We start from the raw sequence: 21987 nt of genomic DNA on the forward strand, positions 1-21987 counted from the left end.
AAGAGGAATTCTGCGAGTCTGTAACAGTCCCTGATGTGAAAATTGCTTTTGGAGTAATCAGAAGACAGCAAACCCCCTGAGCATTAGCTTCATGCATATTCCTGGGTTTGCACATTTTTCTTGCTTTGCTTTTTTCATCTGTGTTCTTCAAAGACGTATACGACTTATCAGACTTCCCCAGAAAGAAAGGCGCTTGGTCAGTATCCTTGGTTTCCAGTGCTGCTGCCCTGCACATCCTCATGCCATTCTCCAGAGCTGGTGACTGTGCTGACCTGATCCTACCCCGGTGACATGACACCCGTGAAGACGTTTCCGCTCCTGCAGTCTGGAGCAGGCACGGTGCTTTACGAGGTTTTACAGCTGCAGGTGGCTTTGTTGCCAGCTGAAGAAAGTATTCAAACAGAAGTTATTCTCTTTAGTTATGAAAAGCTAAACAAGTGGAGGGAGGAGGGAGCATTAATGGCCCTGGAGTCGGGGGCTGTGGGCAAGGGTTCCTTGGTTTGCAGACCAAATGCTGTGGCCACTTGGTAAAGAGATGCCTGCTCATGGGCAGCTTCAGCTCTTCCTCCTGCTGCCAGTGCAAGGCAAGAGCATCGCCCTTTCTCCTCCACCACCTGGCTGACCTTTGATTAAAGACAAGTTAAGCCTTGACCTCCACTCTTCTGCATTGACCTCAATGCAGGAGCCATAAGCACTCTCCACGGCCTTTATCATGGAGGAATGCTTTGGGGAGATGTAGGGATATTCCTGGGAGGAATGCAAGGATACTCTGGGAGGACACAAGGATGCTGTTGGGTTGAGGGCAGAGGATGAGGAATGTAGGGATGTTCTAGGCAGACACAAGGATGCTCTGGGCTAATGCAGGGATGCTGGAAAGTATTCAGGGTTACTCTGGGGCATTCAGGGTTGCTCTGGGAGGATGCAAGGATGCTTGGAGGTATTTGGGGTTACTCTGGGGCATTCAGAGTTGCTCTTGGAGGACGCTCCGATGCTTGGAGGCATTCAGGTTGCTCTGGGGGATCCAGGGTTGCTCTGGGAGGATGTAGGGATGCTCAGAGGCATTCAGGTTGCTCTGAGGGATTCAGAGTTGCTCTTGGAGGAATCGGGGACGCTCGGAGGCATTCGGGTTTGCTCTGGGGGATTCGGGGTTGCTCTGGGAGGATGCGGGGATTCCCCAGGGGCTCGGGGCTCCTCTGGGGTGACTCAGGGATGCTCAGGGCTGGAGCGCCGGTCCCAGCGGCCGCAGGGCAGAGCGGAGCTGCGGCCCCCGGAGGGGCGGGGAGGCGGGGCGGGCCGGGGAGGGGCGGCAGCCCCGCGGCTGCGGCGTGGAGCGGTGCGGGCGATGGAGAGCGGCGGGGCGCTGAACGGCTCCGCCGCCGCCGGGCGCTTCGCCGCCGCCGGCACCGCGGCGCTGGGCGCGCTCATGGCCCTGCTGATCGCCGTCACCGTGGCAGGCAACGCGCTGGTCATGCTGGCCTTCGTGGCGGACTCCAGCCTGCGCACCCAGAACAACTTCTTCCTCCTCAACCTGGCCATCTCGGATTTCCTAGTAGGTAAAGTGCCGCCCCGCGCGGAGCTCCGCGCCCGCCGAGCCCCGGCCCGGCAGCAACTTGGCGGCGGGGCGGGCAGTGGGGAGCGGGCAGGGCCGCCCGGGGCTGCCCCCTGCACCGACACCCGCGGAGTCCCCTCCGGCACCCCTGCTCCTGCGCCCCGACACCCTCCCGCAGCCCAGGGGCCCCTCCCGACACCCCCGGCCGGGTGCGGGGCTCTGGAAGGAGCCGGCCCGGCATCCCGGGGGGCAGCCGGGAATGCGGGCAGACCCCCCATCCCAGGGCCAACGGACTCCTCTGGTTACAGGTGCCTTCTGCATTCCCCTGTACGTGCCCTATGTGTTGACGGGGAGATGGATCTTCGGGAGAAGTCTCTGCAAACTCTGGCTGGTAGTTGATTACCTGCTCTGCACCTCTTCGGTCTTCAACATCGTGCTGATTAGCTATGACAGATTCCTCTCGGTGACAAGAGCGGTGAGTCGTGTCATGGCAGCTGAGAGGAGAATAACTCTCCTGCTTTATTCTCCCGATTCTAGCCCTGTGAATCGTCCAAAAATTATTAATCTTTCAGTTTGTGATGGAAAGCAATAATTACCCACAAATATATAATTCAGCTGTGGTTTCAGGTTAGTACTTCTGGCATAATTAAATCATTTAAGGTTCAGACCCCGTTGTGCAGGTGTTCCGTTCTCAGATGACAGGATAGCGAAGTACAAGTGAGTCAGCGAGGTGAGCAGACCTGTTACTGACTTGCAGGGGCTTATTATCTCCAGGACAAACAAGCAGATTGCAGTGGGACTCCCAGCTTCTCCCTGGCTACCGAGGCAGCAGATTGCAGTACCAGCTCTGGCGAGCACTGCCCTGAGGTCTCTGGGTGCAGGGTGAGATGAAAACACCCCGGCTTCCAGAGAAGGTAACGAGTGGTTCACAGGCAGATTAGATTCATTGCTGTTTTCTTCTTCCCTGACTCCAAATACAACACAGATCAGTTACAAGGCTCAGAGAGAGACAGAGCGAGGCATCTGCAAAACCCAGGAGTTTGAGGCATCATCCTTCTGCCCGGGAGGTTTAGGGGGAGCCGGGGACAACTCCAGCGAGTGGTGGAGTGCGGCCAATTGCCGGGCTCCAACCAAGTCAGTACATTTCCAGTAAGCAAAAGCCACGTCTCATTTTGGATCTGCGAGATGAGGGTTCTAAGTCTTCCCTGCAGGAGTGTGATTTATCTAGCAATTGCTCCTGTTGCCTATGGCATATGAATTTGTTACAGTGCTGAGATATTGCCTAGCAACTTTGCCAGGAACACTAACAGTTCATCTGTGAAGAGCCTCAACCAGTTGGGGTGTGTGGCCATACTTAAGAAAAGATTTCCCCATTGCAGGTCGCCTACAGAGCCCAGCAAGGCAACACCAAGCAAGCGGTGCTGAAGATGGTGATGGTTTGGGTATTGGCGTTCCTGCTTTATGGACCTGCCATTATCAGCTGGGAGTATATATCAGGCCGGAGTATCATACCCACGGGGGAATGCTACGCTGAGTTTTTCTACAACTGGTATTTTCTCATGACAGCCTCTACGCTGGAGTTTTTCACCCCTTTCATCAGTGTGCTGTTTTTCAATCTGAGCATTTACCTGAACATACAGAAGCGTACCAAACTACGCCTGGATGTTTTCCATGAAGTGCACAACCAGTCCTTCACAGAAGAGATGGAAATGAGCCCAGAAGCGAAGCTTTCTTTGAAATGCTGTAAGTGGGAGCAGAAGGAGCCAGTGGAAACCCTCAACCTCTCTAAGAGCAAAGCTCGAGCAGCAGCCTCCACTGCCGGCCTGGGTGCCAACAACCTGCTGTCAACAAGCTCTGAGGGCTCCGCGAAACCCAAGTGTTCCAACAAAAAGAGCTGTAAAAGTTCTGCATGCACTCTGTCCTTGGAGAAGCGGATGAAGGTGGTGTCCCAGAGCATGACCCAACGCTTCAGGCTCTCTAGAGACAAGAAAGTGGCTAAATCCCTGGCAATCATCGTGGGCATTTTTGGGATTTGCTGGGCACCGTACACCCTCCTGATGATCATCCGCGCTGGCTGCCACGGCCACTGCATCTCTGACTACTGGTACGAGACTTCCTTCTGGCTGCTGTGGATCAACTCGGCTGTTAACCCCATCCTCTACCCTCTCTGCCACTACAGCTTCAGAAGGGCTTTTGTCAAACTCCTCTGTCCCAAGAAGCTAAAGATTCAGCCTCACGATCCGCTTCAGAACTACTAAAAGTGTGAGGATGAGAAGAACCTTCTTTAACACACTTGTGTTATGGAAAATTACTGTAGCAGTTGCATCCTTGGAAGAATCTGGGAGCGCTGCTCTGGGACATGTGAGGAAGGCAGCAGTGAGACCACTGTTCATCTATTCTAGGCCATCAACAACAAAATCACTTGGAATAGAAGGGTAAGGGTTTTTTTGCCATTAACCACAGTTGGTGAAATCTGTGTCCTCCACTTGCAGGTGCCACAGAAGAGCTCTGCTGCCACCTAGTCAGCCGGAGCAGCACCAGCATTTTGTTAAAATAAGGAAAAATAAAAACTGAAAAATAAAAGCTAACAACAACAAAAAGATATAACCTAAAATCATTGGACTAAGCTGCTTGCAAACCCGATTTTTCCCATGAATGAGAGGGTTTTTTTTCCTTATGCTGAAGATATCCTACACATGTAATGATACAGAAAGAAAAGAACAAACCAGAAGGAAATCACCTCATTTTTCATTACTGCTATGGTAGCTACAGCCATAGTCTAGATGCATGTGGTGCAATAGATGTCCCTTCCATCCCCTACGAAGGGACGAATCTCTGTCCTAAGGAGTTTACAGCCAGACTCGGAGGTGTCAATCATCCCAAAGGACTCTGTCGGCATTCCCTGATCCCTGTGTCAAAACTGATCCGGTTTCCTTTGCATCCACACGGCACAGGGAGTGTTTCCCTCACCCGGAGCTGTGCAAACCCAGGCTCTGGTCCTGCGGGATGTGGAGCCCCCGCAGACCCGATGGCGAAGGCTGTGGTGCTGAGGTGAAGGTGCCAGCAGGAAATCAGCTTTTCCACAGCCCCCTCCTGACGAACCAAACACATTTAAAAATCTCTTCTGCAGGATCTAACAAAATACTCTTTTGGCAACTCGCTAGAGAATGACAAGCACCGTGAGAAGTGAAACTTGTGTTCTTTTTTAAAGTTTGTTTCAGACCTCTTAATTCTAGCAAGTTCCACAACTCTCACACGCTTCCTTTGAAAATACATCATTTGAATGGAGACCCAGGTTAAGCTAATCCAGGCAACATAAGCATCAATCTCTTTATTTATTTATTAGTAGTCATATATTTCCACAGACAGAGCATCAGATCCAAAAGTCTTACGTAAAACCTTGGGCATTTAATCTCTGCTTCCCATGTCATGCTTCATCAGACTTGCCCGTTTCTTCTGTAATCTCTCTGGGAATAAATATATTAGGACCATAAAACAAAAGACTTCAGCTCCGCACCTCTGCTGGCACTGCTCAGTGATATAGGAACACAAATACGTAATTTGTTGCCATGGTAAATGCTCATATTTAACAGTATTGTACACAGGAGCTCAAGATAATAAGTCTGAAAACATGTACAAATAGAAACCCAAATGCTGTAAAGTAGTATCCAAAAGCTGATGATGTTGTGATTGCCAATTACACTTCGCTGTTGTAAGCAGACTGCTTTTTGGCCACTGCTAGGAATAAAAGAAATTACTATGCCACTTTATTCCTGTACCATTTGTTGAGTACATCAGTATTGTCATCTGAAGTCAGGTTTTACATGACGTCTGTTTCGTCTGTAGGACATTTAAGTGTTGTGACATGTTCGGTCAGACCATTATATATGCGTTAAAATATATCCTTTAAAGGACTTGCTCTGAGAATTGTCAGTATGTGCTGCTGAGCCTGCTTGTACCTTTCCTTGTGTCCGCTACCTTCCGAAAAGCCCAATAAAGTATTTTTATACGAAACTCATCAAACATTTTATGGTAAACAGGATGTGGCTGGAAATGGTAAAATCCAACTGAAAGCAAAATATCTCTGGGTTTGTCTGAGAAGACGGTGAAACCTGTAGAGCCTGTAAGAGCCTGGCGTACCTGCGGGAAGTGAACGTGCCAGCTGTGCGAGCACCGCGCATCCCTGGAGTCCCGCTAAGGACATCGAGATTTTCTGTGTAATTTAAAGTCCTACTGGTACTTTTCTCTGAGCATCAGAATAAGCGTTTAGTCTTAAAGTCCTTTCCCTAAGAGTGAGGAAACACACACACTTCACTGTGAGCCTTTTGCACAGGGTTTTTGTAGTCTCTGACCTCCATAGGGGTGGAATTACGTACACTTGGCTGAAAGTAATTTTATTCATTTATTCATTGGTGGATTTTGCAGGGAAGATGCTCATACTCCTTCTTGAAATAAGAGCTCTTGCCTTGCCAAATAAAGAAAGAAAAATAACTACTTATGCCTGGCCGTGAGGTCGCACCTGAGCCTGGTTTTCATACTGAAAACCTTATGAGCTGGTTTGAAGTTTCAGAGCAGCTGATGACTAATTCAAATATGCTTAAAAGAGTATCTGAGTTCCACTGATTTTCAGTGTCCAGAATAGAAACATCCATATGCATTTGGAAGAGGCAGGGACTAGGGAGCTTCTAGGCATAATCAAATATGAGCTGTGAAAATGCATTACCACTTGGCAAGATACAGCTTCTTGCCAACTAGCCTAGCAAAACACCAATATATATATTTTTGCTGCTATATCTGCTAAAAAAAAAAATGTCCCGTTCCTGTTGTCTGGACATAAACTGAGCTGGCAGGACCTGTTTTCAAAAACCATGAAAGACTTGCTGTAATTATGAATATGCATCAAATATCTGTGGAAACACATAGGCTTCCACACAGAAAAAAACCATAACAGCTATTTCTGGAGAGAAGTATCCAATTCATGCATGGAGCATTAGTAAACAATGTTCATGCAGCTGCAAATCCTACCCAGGAGCTTTTTAAAGAAACAGGCTAAGTGACTGTGTGGAGGTAATTCCAGTTCTCCCAATACAAACCCCACTCCATTAACTGGGGGATGGAAGTGTCACCATAAGGAGGCCTGGGGTCCTTCCACCGAGTCAATAAACTATCAAAGAACATTTTTCAGCATGGCTACTCTTTTTTTTAGTCCTGTAATGCTTCCTCCCTAATCAGCAATAATGAGCAATCTCTTTCCACAGACAGAGGAACTTTGCTCCCTCAATTACCATTCCTTACTTGTTCCCTCCAACCTGCAGTTATATAAATTGCTCCATTGTTCCAGAGGCATCAGCGAAGCTTCATTAGCTCAAGTAGGAGGCTAGAGGAGAAAACACAAGAAGGAGCTTTTGTTGAAAAACACCTGTGTGGAATAATTAATGAGATTTGCCAAGAGGGATGGGCTTTGAAATTGGGAGATGTGATTATATTTTGATTTGAAAGAATGCTAATGTTTTTCCTTCCATGTTTGTAAAAGAACATCTATTTTCATAGCAGAACGAGGATGGGAAGACCGTGGTTTGGTATTCTTGCTACAAAGAAGTTTAACAATGTGATTTTTGAGGGAGGTGTGACTTTTCATAACCCCAGCTCCCATGCAATGACACCAGCACAACTTTGCAGTATAGACCTGGTATTGAAAGAGACATTCTCTGCTCCACAGAACTCATTCTGCAAATAAATGGGATACAATAAGGATTATTCTGACCTTTATTTCGGATGTGGGTATTGCAGAAAAGAATAAAACCACTTTGCTGGCCACCCTGGATGACAAGTGCCACAAAAGGAACGAGCTCTCCCAATTTCTACCACCACAGAGCTGGCTGTTCATTCAAGACTTGGCAGCTCTGCTTGCAGGGAACTCACAGCACTTGTGTTCCCTTAACCTTGACTTGCATCTCCTCCTTTCCTCCTTCCCTCAGCACAACATCCTTTTCTGCCAATATATTTGCATTTGCAGGGTAAAGGAATTCTGGGGTTTAGAAAAGCAGGTAGGAATTCTGCAGGGTGAAAGGTATCAGGTGTTACACCTACTACCATCATTTTATTGAGATATAAAACTGCCACTGGCATTCACTTCAACAAACCCACTGCTGCCTGGGAGAGGGAGACTTGTAAAAGGTGAGAAAACCCATGTCGTCCCTAAACCTCTTGTAGGGAGCTCAGGAATGCTGATGACTCATTAAATCAGCATCGTTTGTATTGCCAGAGTCCAGGATGCATGAGCATTACTTATTACCAGGGTCTTACAAGCCTCACATTTTTACTCCGTAATTTGCAAGCTGGTTGCACAGTCTGGCTATGAAAGGGAATTAATATTTAATCCAATTAGCGGGCATTATAGGTACAGCTATGCATGCTCATTTGTGGGGGAGACTTATTTTTCCATTTGTAAAATTCTACAATATAAAACATTTCTTTAAATGACTCAGATGCACCAAGCAGGATGTTTTGTTGTGTTGTAAAAAGCTTTTCTTATACATCAAATACCTGGCAATAATTCTTAGGATCCCCTGCTATAACATAAAATTACTATATTTTAGAGATGTCAAGGAAAGGGTATGAAAATAGGTAGCTGTGGTGCGTGTGTGTACAAATATCACAAGTATCCCTCCTGTCCATGTAAATACACAATTCATGACAAAAACAGAGTTTATATAGGCAGAGACTACGCCCACAATCAGGCATCTGTCCTTTTAAGTACAAAAATGCATCTGCGATGCGACACTGGCTTTTGAACGATTTTTAACACAATATCCTAGGATTTAGCAGCACAATTAACACTGAAGGAAAACTGATTGCAAAGTAGTTAATAATCTCACTCAAGATATCTCAGCATTCACAACAATAAGGTCTCTGCTAGAAGGGCAACAACAGTTCTGGCAGGTTTTTTGGCTGTTAAGTAACAGCTCACACACAGCTTTAGTCATTAGAAGCTGTTTATTCAACAACAAACAATAATGGGAGTTGCATATGTAATTCCTTGAACATGAGATTGCACGTACACCCTGCAGTGTGCATGAATTGATGATGGATTGACAAAGCAAAGCAATTACCCTCCATTATGAGAATAATTCACACTCTAAGAAGCAAAAATTTAACAGGCCATTATAGATAAGCACTGTTTAATATCTCTGATACAGCTTGTATGCAAAATATACAGGGATAAAAGAATATGTATAATACCTGCATGAAGCCTATGTCAAGCACTCTGAGAACCAGGAATTAAGCTGTTATTCAAGAAATTCATGAAAGTAACAAGTAAGAAAATTCTTTGTTGCTGCCATTAGTACTTTTAAATCGAAATGAAGGTGGCAAAGTACTTCCCAGAATGACACCGACAGCAGAATGCTGCCATACAGCTGGTTCTAGAGAGAGGGGAAGACTGAAATCAAACACACAGGGATGACGGTCATTGCCAGTGTACAGCAACAAGGGAAATCAAACCCTCAGCAGGGGACCAAAATGCCCAATATATCCTTGATGAAGTTGTCAGGGAGAAGAACTCATGTGGACTGAAGTATGCAGAACAGTCCACCTATTTCAGGAAGATAGAGCTGAAATCCCCTAGGAATCCTCCCTCTGGAGTTTCACATGCTCTTGACCATGGGTACTAAGTGACCATCTCAAAAATCATTCCTGAAAACATTGAGTTTATACTAATTTCCTGTGAAAAAAACTAGAATATAACCTTCCTTCATTTACCTCTTGAGAGGCTGCCCAGCCAAAGTACTGAACAGAAGACTAACGACTCGGAAACCAACTCTTTAAGGTCATTATGGGCAACTCATCTTAATAACCATGTTTTCACCTCAGCAATTAACTCACCGAGTACCATCAGTGTGCACCACTTGAGTGCCTTTCAATCACAATTTGTAAGTAGGAAAGATTTCTAATCAATATTAATCAGAACTGTGGCATGACAAGCTATCAAATCAGCAGGTAATACAAGAGAATTGCCTCCTCCACACCAAAGCAACACAAACCACATTTAGTTACCCTAAATGCCACTCATACAAGAGTCTCTGAAGCAGCATTTGTGTGCTGATGGGATTTACCCAGCTGCCTTAGAAAAGCAGATATACAAATTATCAAAGACAAGAACAAGCGTAAGGTATTTTCTGAGAAAATCTGAACAAGTCCCCTCTTTATTCAATTACATTTGTGACCTTCTGCAATTATTTTCACCATTAATATATAAGCACTCAGGCTTTATTAGCATGGAAGTGGTAACATAGCTATTTTTTAGCTTGAGTATTCACTAAATGCAAATTTCCAACTGTGCACTCATTCATCAAGCGCCCTGGTTAGTTAAATTATTGGTTTTGTTCCAGACTAAATACATTAGGACATTAACTTCTGTAGCACTAACTTAATTTAGTCTTAATGTACAATTCTAGAGCTGTTCTGTGCTCATCAGTTTCATAAGTCACTTCAATATATTTAACAAGCATTAAAAACCCCCCACACTATCTTTAGAACATTTAATTAGTGATAATTTACATGAATTAGTAGCACCAGTTAACAAACTGCATATGTTTCACCTGGCAATTTGCTATCCATCTATCCACCTACAAATCAAGTTTTATTTGCTGTGACAGTAATCCTCAATACCTTAAAAACCCATCCCAAGCCTTCTGTGATTTTGTTTCTACCAGTCAAAGGTTAATAAATCACTCTCAAACATAAGGTATTGTAATATATATATAAAAAGAAGATATGATGTAAAACACATGAAATGTTCATCCCTCAAAACCAATTTCCTAATGGCGATAAATTAGTTAATGAAGCTAGAAAATTTCAGTTGATATAGAAACAGAGATGAGTTAGCACACCAAAATAAAATGATCTTTTTCCATCTATGGTTACAGGGCCCATAAGGACCTTGCAGAGCTCACATGGGACTTGACCCACCACATGGATGGGCCACTTCAACAGCACAACTTCTGGCGCTGAAGTTACTAACCGTCACCAGTTTTTCTAGGCAGAGCTCACTGTCCCACTTAATTGTTGATTTGAGCTTCTGTTTAAAACTTCCATTACGTGTCTGGTGTGGGGGTGGGCAAATGGAGAAAATCAACATTTGCTAAAATAACGCAGTAAAAAAAAATGTTGATTTAATAGAGTGACCTTTTACCAAGTTATTTTTTAAATGTGATAAATGTGTGTCCTGTCTGGACAAAACAAACTAGCTGCCCAACCTCATCTTCCTGATTTGTAAGAGAGGAAAACAACAGGAAATGAATAGCTACAAACCAGTATGATTTCATGAATAAGATAATCAAAATATGGATATTTCATCCGTAATATCACAGATGTCTTCTCGACAACCAGTGTTTTAGCAATTACATTGCCTTATACAAATATTTTTCTTCATAAGCATTTTCCACTTTGAGTGGAAGATTAATTTCTCTGGATTTAGACAATGAATAGATAACTTCTATCAATGGTTGATTAGTGTGTGTACAAAGAATGTGCTGGGGGCGGATTCACAAGGCTTTGGGAAACTGACGTTCCAGTCTCAGTGATAACTAAGCACTGAAGAACCAAATGTCAAGATTCAAATATTTAAAACTATGACTAAGCTTTTCCATATGCTAAGCTGATCCCAAACCATAGATGTTTTCTAAAATATTAGCTCTTACCTACACATTAATTGACTATCGATTTCAAAGAAAACAAGGCACCCACCAGGGATTTTAATAACAAAAGGTGATTTGTTCTGCAGTTAGTTTTTAGTCTTGCTTTTTTATCAGTGCTAATAAGTCTGGATCTAAGTGCATTTCTAAAGCACGCGTTTTAAAAGGTGATTTTGTCTATATAAAGCATTTTCAGCCTATCTGAAAAAGCAAAAGGCTCTTCATGCTTTGTGTCTTATTTTACCTAATAACCATGGCATAAAATAACAGCATCTGAGTATGCTGCAATGCTACTTTCAGGCTGGAAAAAAAAAACCCAAAACAACAAAAAAACCCCATAACCTGGGCCTGGGTCACCACTGCATTATGCCAGAGTGACTGCAATTAAAATTAATGGAATGCTACCAGAATAAAATGGATCATAACAAAGTTAACCAGCCATACCCATTACCGCTTACTGAAACTGAACATGCAGACAGGAGTCAGTTATTAAAGCAGAACTACAGGGTTTAGTAGTATGGCCAGTCTTGGGTCTTCACTCATCATATGTATATAATACACAAGCACTTCCACTCTGGTGACACAATGGTATAGCAATAAGCAAATAATACAGCCTAATGAAGGAGTGCACACGCCAAGGAGCCAAAGCGATATTTCATATAAACAGCAGCAGAGAAAAAACAAGCCAACCCTGCGGATAAGAAATCAGCCGCTGTTAAGGCCACCTTGGACAATTCTATTTCAATCTGGAAAGAGGAGATGAAAAATTACTCTCAGTGGGAAAACGAAGGACAAACACAATCTCAATATTAAAACAAGGTTGATAAAAATCTCTTTGCCTTTGTCCTACCAGCTATGTTTCATGTCTCAGAAAAATGGGCACATACCACATAATAAATTGCAGAACTGCATAGAGAAAAATTGAGAGGGCAGCCTGAAGGCAGCTTTGTTCTATTATCAAGAGTTGCAAAATCACCCCTTATCATTATTAGCACACATATATAAGCTCCTCTCCAAATATTAATAACTTCAGTCTTTCCAGACCTCCATAGTGCAGGCACAATTAATCCCTATTTAACAAGACGGGGAAAGCTGTTAATGGGGAACAGCTCTGGAAACCGCAGCATGGAAGATAAGCAGAAGAAAATAAAGCTGTTCTTTAAAGGCCAGGCACACATCAATATTGGGATGAAGCTCAGCAATATCAAAGTTTTAATTTATATCAAAGCCATTTTCACAATGGTGATGAGCTTCATCGTTAACGGAAATGGTTCAAAACCAAAATATAACTTCTGCAGGAAGGCAGGGCTGTAGACCTGCTGAAGGCACACTGAGCTCCAAACTTAACTATTTTCCCTACACACACTGCACAATGTGCTACTGCTCCCAAAAAGCCCCATCTCTCACAGCTTTTATGCAAGACAACAATCTCCCGATAACGGCGTCTCCAAAAATAAGAGCTCCCAAAGTAATCTTGCTGCTAGTAAAAACCAATTTTTACACAACAATGATATTTGTAGACAGATTAAGCCAAAGTATATATTGTCCTTTGATTTCCATTGCAGAGTTAAAGTTCAAACAACACATTAGCATCCCAACAGCCTGTCCACTCCCTCGTTATGTTCCACCTGTCACTCAATTAACACCTCATTAAGTTGCACACCTGCAGCACACCTGATCTCTGCTCCCAACATTGACCTTGCGTTAGGAGTGCCGGCCCAGGAGCCCAGTTTGCAACATCCTGGGGTAGATGGGACCACAGAGGAGTTCAGCTGGTGTTCTGGATCCCATAGCTTGGACAAACACGCAAACTATATAAGGTCCCGTTCTACTAGCAGTAGTGTCTCTGCTTCATAGCCATTCCTGTAATTCTGTAATTGGAATAAGCATTTAAAACCAACAGGTTAGAAGTTTTTAAACACGTTCAAGTGTATCTATTAACCCAACACAAATTTACACAAAAGTTAGGTCCCCCAGCAGTGGGGTGACCGGACTCGCTCTCCTCCCAGCCCTCCTCCCTCTACTCTGCCCTGGTGAGACCACATCTGGAATATTGTGTCCAGTTCTGGGCCCCTCAGTTCCAGAAGGACAGGGAACTGCTGGAGAGGGTCCAGCATAGAGCAACAAAGATGATTAAGGGAGTGGAGCACCTCCCGTGTGAGGAAAGGCTGAGGGAGCTGGGTCTCTTTAGTTTGGAGAAGAGGAGACTAAGGGAGGACCTCATTAATGTTTATAAATATATAAAGGGTGAGTGCCATGAGGATGGAGCCAGGCTCTTCTCAGTGGCAAACAATGATAGGACAAGGGGTAATGGGATCAAGCTGGAACACAAGAGGTTCCGCTTAAATTTGAGAAGAAACTTCTTCTCAGTGAGGGTGACAGACACTGGCCCAGGCTGCCCAGGGGGGTTGTGGAGTCTCCTTCTCTGCAGACATTCCAACCCGCCTGGACATGTTCCTGTGCGACCTCACCTGGGCGTTCCTGCTCCAGCAGGGGGATTGGACTAGATGATCTTTTGAGGTCCCTTCCAATCCCAAACATACTGTGATACTGTGATGCTCGGTGTGAGTTCAGCAAGGGGCTCATTTTTCTTGCTGTCTGTTCAATTCAGTGCAAACACATTCTGATTCACCTCAAAAAGTATTAAGTAATTAAAAAAAAAAGTGCTTAACAAAACTGTATAAGCAGATTGCAAAATATACCATGCTTAAACACACTGATTCAATGTTTTATTTGATGTACTGCAATGAGTCCTCAATATCCATATGTTTAAGAAGTGTGGTCCTTTTTAACGTTTGTTTTTTATTAACATTCTTTTTTTCTGTTCAATTGATACCACCTACACTTCACAATAATCTACAAAGGAGGAGAGGATTGCAAATAAATATAAACAAACACAATTAGCACTGAAATATACTTGTAATCATGTACTAAAAAGATGAGTACTAGAACTGTAAAGTGCCAAACAAAATTATGGCTCAAGCTTCTCTAGGAAACATGAAACAGACTGGGCTTCCATTCCCACTAAAATAGGGCTCATTGTCAGAATGAGAAATAAAATCCCTCATCTCTTTCCTCTTGTCAACTTGAAAAGCAAGGACAACATCAAAGGGTTCAGCAGAGGAAAGCAAAAGCTAGTTAAGGAAAGGCCTGCAGAAGAAATTCCCCCAAACCCCTCCAAAATCTAAAGCAAAACCTAAGCCTGCCCACCCCAACCCCAGCAAAAAAAGAAGTGGGAAGAAATGTGATAGCACATCATTCTTCCCTGGCACAACTCATCGTTCTCTCTCTTAACCTGATTACTTTTTCTTCTCTGTTCCAAGTTTCCTTTGTAAATACCTTATTTTCAGCAGAACCAGATGTGACTCTGCAGTTCTGTACCTGACAATTAGAGTGGGATGCAAGAGATCTTCACGCTAAAACTGAAGGGATAGTAGAGAGAAATGTGACCCAAGCCACCACGTCTGTGTCATGCGGAGCAGCACACGGCCGCTCCGGCACCACCACAGGGACCTCCAGCACAAGGTTACCTCACCTGGTACAGATGTACACTGACTACAGTAAGTTCAAGCTCCTACAAACAGTTGTTCCAACACTAAAAAGGAGCAATTTGGCACTTTTCATTGACAGACGAAGGAGTAGAAGCACCATGAAGCCTCTTTGAACACCACAAGCATGTGGTTAGGGACTTAGCACTGTCATCTCAGAACAGGTGGCTGAAATGTTAAGAAAGAAACCCATTACATGATCAATTGGAGATTCTGTTAAGCTACCCAGCGACCTGCTGTGCTTTCTGCACGTCCGTACACAAAATAATCTCCACTCTAAGAACAGAGGTTGCACAAACACTAGGAAGTAAGCGTGAAAGCTCCTGTTAGGACAGAGTCTTTGAAAGCAGCCTCTCTTGTTCTCAAAGACTGCCAAATGCACAATACAGAGAGCGCAGAGTATTTGCAGGTATCAAATGCTCCGCAAAGTACCGTCACCAGCTTTTGTGTTCAGGCAATCTTCTCCTGGTTTTATTACATGTGGCTGCAAAACATGTAGTAACAGAAAGGAAAACAACAGTGAAGCCTAAAAATGCTGCACAAAGTGAAACAAAATGACTGAACTGAATATTAATTTCTACATAATTCAGTTGGGTAAATCCCAGGGATGAAGTAAGTACGAAACAAAACATGAGAGCCACTTTGGGATTTAATACTTGTTTTTCCCCAATCATATTTATACCAATATCACTGCTTATAATGCAGAGATTACTTTCCACATCTGATCACAGACAGAAATACTCAGAATGTGAATTTAGAACAGGTAATTACCTGGTTTGCCTATATTTTTACTTAATAATCCAGGCATTTGAGTCAACATTACATTTATTCAGAATAAAAACCTGGGATCTTAAGAAGGGGTATGCACCTTCTTTCTTATACAAGCAAACTCAGTTCTAATTCACAATTACCATCACAGAGCTGATCCCAACACTGATCCAGCAGGAGGGTGTAAGCTGAGCTTTAATTTAGAGATTGAACAAGACTGCCCTGTCCAGTCATGGAAAAAAGTCCATCGTTCATGGACTCCAGGAAAGCCAGACTTTTAAGGATGCGCCATTCAGAAGCACTAGGGATGAAAAATGCAAAGTTGTACAGGACAACAGAATTGGAATGGTATAAAAACAGATAAACATGGGACCACGTCATTTTTATTTTAGTTTTTGACTAGTGAAAAAGTGAGACGTCACTTCACTCTGATGCAGAAAGCAAGCCAGCATCTCCTGCGGATCCTGAATTTCAGTCATTTCTACTAGATAGCATTCACTTCGTTCCATAATTAATTATCTAATACCAAACAAGATCCAGCTTTCCAGTTCAACACTCATCACGATTACAATTTTCAGATTTTGTTGTACAACACCTGAGACATCTCAAAGGTGAGCAAACAAAAGAATCTTTCCAATGCAGCAGTCCAGAACAAGTCCAAATGCTGTGACCCTTGCATTTAAAAAACAAACAAAAAACCCCCCATAAACAAACCAAAAACCACACAGATGTAATCTAACCAAATTATGATTTTTTTTCCTCTTTCCAGTACAGTTCACAGTAGGTCTGGTTCCTACCACTTGACTGGGCTTTGCCCTTGTGATCGTTCTGTCTTCACGTAAGCGTTGTACAGTTCTCTCAAATGCAAGAACAGTTCCTCCAGGTTGTCCCCTGTCAGTGCGGACACTGCGATGACCCGCTCATCTATCTGTTCCCTAAGGAGCTGCAGATTGAGCCTGGACTCAGTGAGGTCGATCTTATTCGCGATGACAACAGAAGGCCTCTCAGACAATCCTTTTTTATATTGTTCTAGTTCATATTTTAAGTCCTGCAGCTGCATCCAAGGCTGAGACACAGAGAGATCCACCACATACAAGAGGAAGCGGCAGCGTTCAATATGCCTGAGGAAGGCCATCCCAAGGCCCCTGTTTTGATGAGCACCTTTTATTAGGCCAGGAATGTCAGCAACTGCGATGGGAGAAATTTGACAGTGAATCCAACCGATCCAAAAACCCCAAAACCCCACAACGCAACAAAACCAAAACAGTCTTTTACTGGCCAGTGAAAGCACTGTTACAATTACATCTCAATGCATCAATATTAAAGCACACCTCACATTAAGTTTGGCCGCTATTATCTTTTAAAACCCCTACATTTGGAGTATTCCAGTGAAGACAGAATACAAATTGCTAGTTTGATATCAAGGGCACATAAAAGTGAACACAAAATGGGCTTTCTGTGTTGGTTTGTCTGAAGTTATTTAGAACTCGCAAGAATTCTACAGAACTGCTAAGCTTATTCCTGGAGCATTTCAAAGAACAACCCAGGTGACAACTTGCCATCAAGGTACACAAAACATCCTACAGTTCTTACCCGCTACTTGTTCATAGTCTTGATAGCAGACGATGCCCACGTGGGGATTTAGGGTTGTGAATGGGTAGGCAGCCACAGCTGGCCTTGCATTGGAGATTGCTCTTAAAAGTGATGATTTGCCAGCATTGGGAAAGCCCACCTGGAATACAAACACTTATTAAAGCCATAATTCCAGGTTAAACCCGATTTAAATTAAAAAAAAAGTAAGCTTTTACAGATGTGGCAAAGTTCTTCCAGCACGAATATAACAACATTAATTTTGCGTACTTAGGTTTGAAAAACATCCTGCTTTCCCTTTTTTGTTTCTCCTAAACCCTGTTTTACTTATATGTGTATTTTATCATAAACATGAAATAGATCAAATATAGAAGGGTCCCCTTAAACTTCTCAGTGCCACCCTAAGTACTTCCCTTGTTCAGAACCAAAAATGTATATACCATAAGAACACTTTTACCCTGAAATAATGATATGACACTTAGTCCTACACTTTTCATTTTATCTGTGTTTTCTAACGGTGTTATTTATTATTTTCCAAAAGAATTCACAATTAACTTTGTCCCTGATTCAGTAACATACATAGGCCTAGAAGTAACCAGAATGCCTACAAGCTCGGAATTTTACAACTCTCTCATAATCTTGATATCAAAGAATTAAATTGAAGCTTGGCCTTCTGGGGCAAGGCAAAAATTTAAACAAACCCATTCTAGAAATGAAGATACTCTGGGATATCCTAAATTGACTTAGCATTCATGTCTAAATAGAATTTTAATTTCAGAGGATGCTAAAACTGGAACTAACTAAGTCAAATGCTAACACCTGTAAAAAGAGAAATATAGGGATGAAATAGAAGATGATTTGAACTTTACACATTTTTATTTTTTTAAAACCAAGAAAACAGAAACGAATTTAGAACAACCCTCCATACTGTACTAGTCACCTGCAGAATCGGCAGACCAAGCCTGCTGTACATCATCAGCAAATCTGTTAATAACCCATGAATCTTGCACATTGCTTTTCTATATATAGTGTTGATTTTAGTGAAAGTAGGATGACGTCAAATAGCAAGAGAGTGACAGCTCTGCAAATCATTTCGGACATCCTTCTACCAACTACCAACAAGAAAGCATCAAGTTGCATCTCTAAACAAGCAAACGAAAAGGCTAACAAAAATGTTATCAAACATTATTTCTTCAGTCAGTCAAACGTCATCCTACAGCGATAAGGGAGTTGAAGAACCACTGGACACTCACCAGTCCTGCATGAGCTGTTGTCTTGAGTTCCAAATGGAGGACCCTGTCCTGCCCTGGCTCTCCCGGAGTGAATAACGTTGGAGCTCGGTTTTCATTGGAAAGAAAAAAGCGATTACCTTTCCCTCCAGCTCCTCCATAAGCTGCAACATACTCCTCACCATGTCTAGTGAGGTCAGCGACAACCTCCCCATCTTCCTTAACCAACGTACCTACAGGGACCTAAGAGTGAAGAGAGATCCAAGCATTACGCTGATGCTAAAAGCCTGCAGCGGAGCTGAGTTCAGCAGATATCTGACCAGCTGATTTTAGACTGGTTGAAAATTATTCCTTCACATTCTCAAGCTGGGGAATCCAAGAACAGAAGTGTACCTCCCGAGGCTCGCTTTCTGGACCCAAACAGCACTGTCAGACGTTTACACTTCATTAAAATGTTAACAGTACTATAAGCCTCTTTCTCCCATTTTATGCAAAGAAGCCTAAGCACAGTAGTGACCTAAGAAACCTGTATGTGTGCACCGAAACAGGCATGTTGATGAAAAAAAAGAACAAAAGAAAAAAGTCTGCTTCTGCTCCCATTTAAGAAGTTCTGTGCTGTGATTGCTCTAGGCATATGATGCCTACAAGTAAAGCAAATCAGAACCGTATTTGTTTGCGTCAAGTGTACCTTCCAAAGAACTTTAATTGTTATAAACAATTTCACGCGGCTTGATCTGTCAATGTGCCAACCAGCCCTGTCTCAGCAGAGACAAAACACAAGGCTCCATGAAAATAACAAACATGAGATTCTCTCACAATAAGGTCACCCAGCTCTCAGATCAGCAGTGTTAACAGAAAGCTAACACAGTAGCACACAACCTTAATTTACTTACTTTAACATACACGTATGCACCATTAGCTCCGTAACAGTTTTTGCGTCCTCCTCTCTCTCCATTAAAACCTTGATAGAAGGGGAGGACTGAAGAAAGTGATTTCATTTGCTGATCAGCTGTAAAAAAAATAAAAAGCATATTTTAAACACATTGTTTTAGCAGAACAGACACAGAAGAGAAACTTCTTGATTGTTCTTTCTCTTTCTGAATACTGCATGAATGCATATCCTATTTACTGTCTCAACAATAACATCAGGGAAGATTAATATTAATGTAAGTTATGATAAAGTTTAACTGCCTTTACATATCTTTTTAGGTTTGTTAACCATGCACTTCATTAAGCGGACATTCCAAAATCAACCATTACTAATTTCTTTTAAATTAGCAGATTTTGCAGCAGGGTGGTGGCAGAAGCAGTTTTATTCATCTTAAAAGGTGATCAGATCCCAGCCTCATCATAAGTGGCACCAGCCACTAAAGTTTTTGCAAAATATCTTGATTTTCAAAAAAAGCTTTCTAACACTGCCAGTGTCATTTATGTTCCTGTTACAACAGCTCAGGACAAAGTTTCAAAAGCAAAGACATCTTATACAGAAATAACCGTTTTAACATTTTTGACACTGAAGTGATAAGACCAACGTGAAGCAAAAGAGAAGTAGTGAGTGTTACCTTTCAAGATGACATGACCCCCATCACCCCCATTTCCACCATCAGGACCTCCAAACACTTTTCGGGGTTCACTGTGAAAAGAGTGACCTCCTGCTCCTCCTTGGCCTCCAACCACACGCACTTTGCGGTGATCCACGAAGTAGCGTGTCTGTAACGAGGATGGGTTTGTATCCTTTAAGTATGGTTTATCAGTCTTCTTCCAACTTATGGATTGTTCACATATCCAGATGAAAAGAGAGCACACAACCTTGATTGTGGTAACATTCAAATTCTGTCAGTTACTAAGGGACTTTATAATGGGAATGAGCAATAAGGGTCACTTCAATTAAACAGCCCAAACCGTATGTGAGGGAGGAAAAGTTGTATTAGTATTGATACCAAGACAAACAACTGAAAAAACCCCTCAACTCCTGAAAATTTAAGTTATGCTATGAGCAGTGATCTCTTTAAAAGCTTCTTTTAGAGAAGTATTTGGCACCACCACATGGCGAGATATGAAACGATTGCTTTAAGTTGGAAGTGATTTAGTGATCACTGGAAAATAAGATTTTCCACAGGCACATAATTAGAAAAGAAAAAAGAAGAAGTTCTAGGACTCTGCAGTTTCTTTAGCATAAAATGCTGTCTATCTGGCATCCGATTACTATGTAACACTATAAAAGCAGTGAGAAATTAAACAATATTTTAGCCTTAAAGTTACGTAAGACTTCCTGCTTTATGGACCTATGCTCGCTGTCGGCTCAAGGGGTGCTGGGGCTAAAGTCACACTTACCGCTACACAACCCCTCTGGACACCCACAGTATCACATGGCAGAGTTATTTCCTCACTATTCAGTAATTTATCAGATTTTAGAAAGTTATTTCCTCGCATGAAAAGCATCTATTCGATCATCGTGAGTACAGAACGGCAAGGAGCCGATAAGCTCTGTTTGCTGAGACGTATCTGAGAGGCAACAGCATTACAAACCGACAGCTGATTCACTCCAGGACTTACCAGTTTCCTTTCCGAAATCACTCTTTTTTGCCTCAGCCGCCTGTTCTTCGAGCACCTCACGCAGGTTGTGGAGAATGGCGCCTGCCGGCCCCCCGCCGGCAGCGGCACCGGGTTGAGGAGGAGGAAGGCTGACCGCCAATGGAACCGCCCGGCCCCGCACCGCGGCACCAAGGCGCTGACAGCCGCCGGGACCGCCCGGCCGCCCGGCCCAGCCCCGCACACAGCGAACATGGCGCCCGACCGGCGCGCCAGCCCCGCCCGCCCCGCCCCGCCCAACGGCCGCCCGCACGCCAGCCCCGCCCCCTGCCCCGCCCCCTGCGGGGAAAGCGCGGGAAGGTGCGCTCGTCGGCCCCCGGCGGTTTCTGCCCGTCTCCCCTCAGCCCGCGGGTGCCACTCGCACACCAGCAGCCGCCAAGAGACTCTGGGCACCGGGGTGCGCACAAAGGCACTCGTGCCCCAGCCTAGAACCTCCCGGACGCAGCTCGCTCCCGTAAGGGTTAAATTAGCCTGTGAGAGAGCGGCGCTGCGCATCCCGGGGCTGAGCAGGGCAGGAACAGATTCACAGGCAGAACCACAGAATGTCAGGGACTGGAAGGGACCTCAAAAGCTCATCCAGTGCAATCCCCCCATGGAGCGGGAACACCCAGATGAGGTTACACAGGAAGGTGTCCAGGCGGGTTGGAATGTCTGCAGAGAAGGAGACTCCACAACCTCCCTGGGCAGCCTGGGCCAGGCTCTGCCACTCTCACCATGAAAAAGTTTCTTCTCGTATTTAAGTGGAACCTCCTGCGTTCCAGTTTGTACCCATTGCCCCTTGTCCTGTCACTGGTTGTCACAGAGAAGAGCCTGGCTCCATCCTCCTGACACTCACCCTTTACATATTGATCCCCAGGAATGAGTCACCCCTCAGTCTCCTCCAACCTCAAGCGTGATGGGAGCAGCTGAGGGAGCTGGGGGTTCAGCTGGAGAACAGGAGCTGAGGGGAGACCTTCTGATCTCTGAACTGCCCAAAAGGAGCTTGGAGCCGGGGGGGTCGGGCTCTGCTCCCCAGG

The 21987-nt window shown here is 43.9% G+C and overlaps 2 protein-coding genes across 3 annotated transcripts; one reads left to right on the plus strand and one right to left on the minus strand.

Annotated features, from left to right (window-relative positions):
• The first annotated feature begins 935 nt into the window (after nucleotides 1-935).
• On the plus strand, nucleotides 936-5563 carry HRH3 (histamine receptor H3). Of its 2 annotated transcripts, none has more exons than XM_065032396.1 (3): nucleotides 936-1549; nucleotides 1858-2024; nucleotides 2929-5563. In XM_065032396.1, the coding sequence occupies exons 1-3, from the start codon at nucleotides 1162-1164 to the stop codon at nucleotides 3805-3807; spliced, it is 1434 nt and encodes a 477-aa protein (XP_064888468.1). In that variant the 5' UTR covers nucleotides 936-1161; the 3' UTR covers nucleotides 3808-5563. The 2 variants fall into 2 exon arrangements, with proteins under 2 accessions (XP_064888468.1, XP_064888467.1); XM_065032395.1 differs by having other exon boundaries at nucleotides 1315-1553.
• An 8388-nt stretch (nucleotides 5564-13951) lies between these two features.
• MTG2 (mitochondrial ribosome associated GTPase 2) lies at nucleotides 13952-21195 on the minus strand. The gene is made up of 6 exons (XM_005499715.4): nucleotides 20936-21195; nucleotides 19942-20089; nucleotides 19273-19388; nucleotides 18404-18622; nucleotides 17154-17292; nucleotides 13952-16748 (listed from the first exon to the last, which is right to left on the minus strand). The coding sequence occupies exons 1-6, from the start codon at nucleotides 21164-21166 to the stop codon at nucleotides 16354-16356; spliced, it is 1248 nt and encodes a 415-aa protein (XP_005499772.4). The 5' UTR covers nucleotides 21167-21195; the 3' UTR covers nucleotides 13952-16353.
• Between the last annotated feature and the right edge of the window lie 792 nt (nucleotides 21196-21987).

This window comes from Columba livia, chromosome 16, assembly GCF_036013475.1.
Source record: "Columba livia isolate bColLiv1 breed racing homer chromosome 16, bColLiv1.pat.W.v2, whole genome shotgun sequence".
In the NCBI taxonomy this organism is placed as follows: Eukaryota; Metazoa; Chordata; class Aves; order Columbiformes; family Columbidae; genus Columba; species Columba livia.

Excerpts from the sequence above, each read along its gene's own strand:
- HRH3 (XM_065032396.1), top strand. The coding sequence starts at position 1,162 with ATGCGGGGATTCCCCAGGGGCTCGGGGCTCCTCTGGGGTGACTCAGGG. Across the intron at positions 1,550-1,857 it reads TGGCCATCTCGGATTTCCTA|GTGCCTTCTGCATTCCCCTG; the intron begins GTAGGTAAAGTG and ends CTCTGGTTACAG. Across the intron at positions 2,025-2,928 it reads TCCTCTCGGTGACAAGAGCG|GTCGCCTACAGAGCCCAGCA; the intron begins GTGAGTCGTGTC and ends TCCCCATTGCAG.
- MTG2 (XM_005499715.4), bottom strand. The coding sequence starts at position 21,166 with ATGTTCGCTGTGTGCGGGGCTGGGCCGGGCGGCCGGGCGGTCCCGGCG. Across the intron at positions 19,389-19,941 it reads GGGTCATGTCATCTTGAAAG|CTGATCAGCAAATGAAATCA; the intron begins GTAACACTCACT and ends TTTTTTTTACAG. Across the intron at positions 16,749-17,153 it reads AGACTATGAACAAGTAGCGG|TTGCTGACATTCCTGGCCTA; the intron begins GTAAGAACTGTA and ends CTCCCATCGCAG.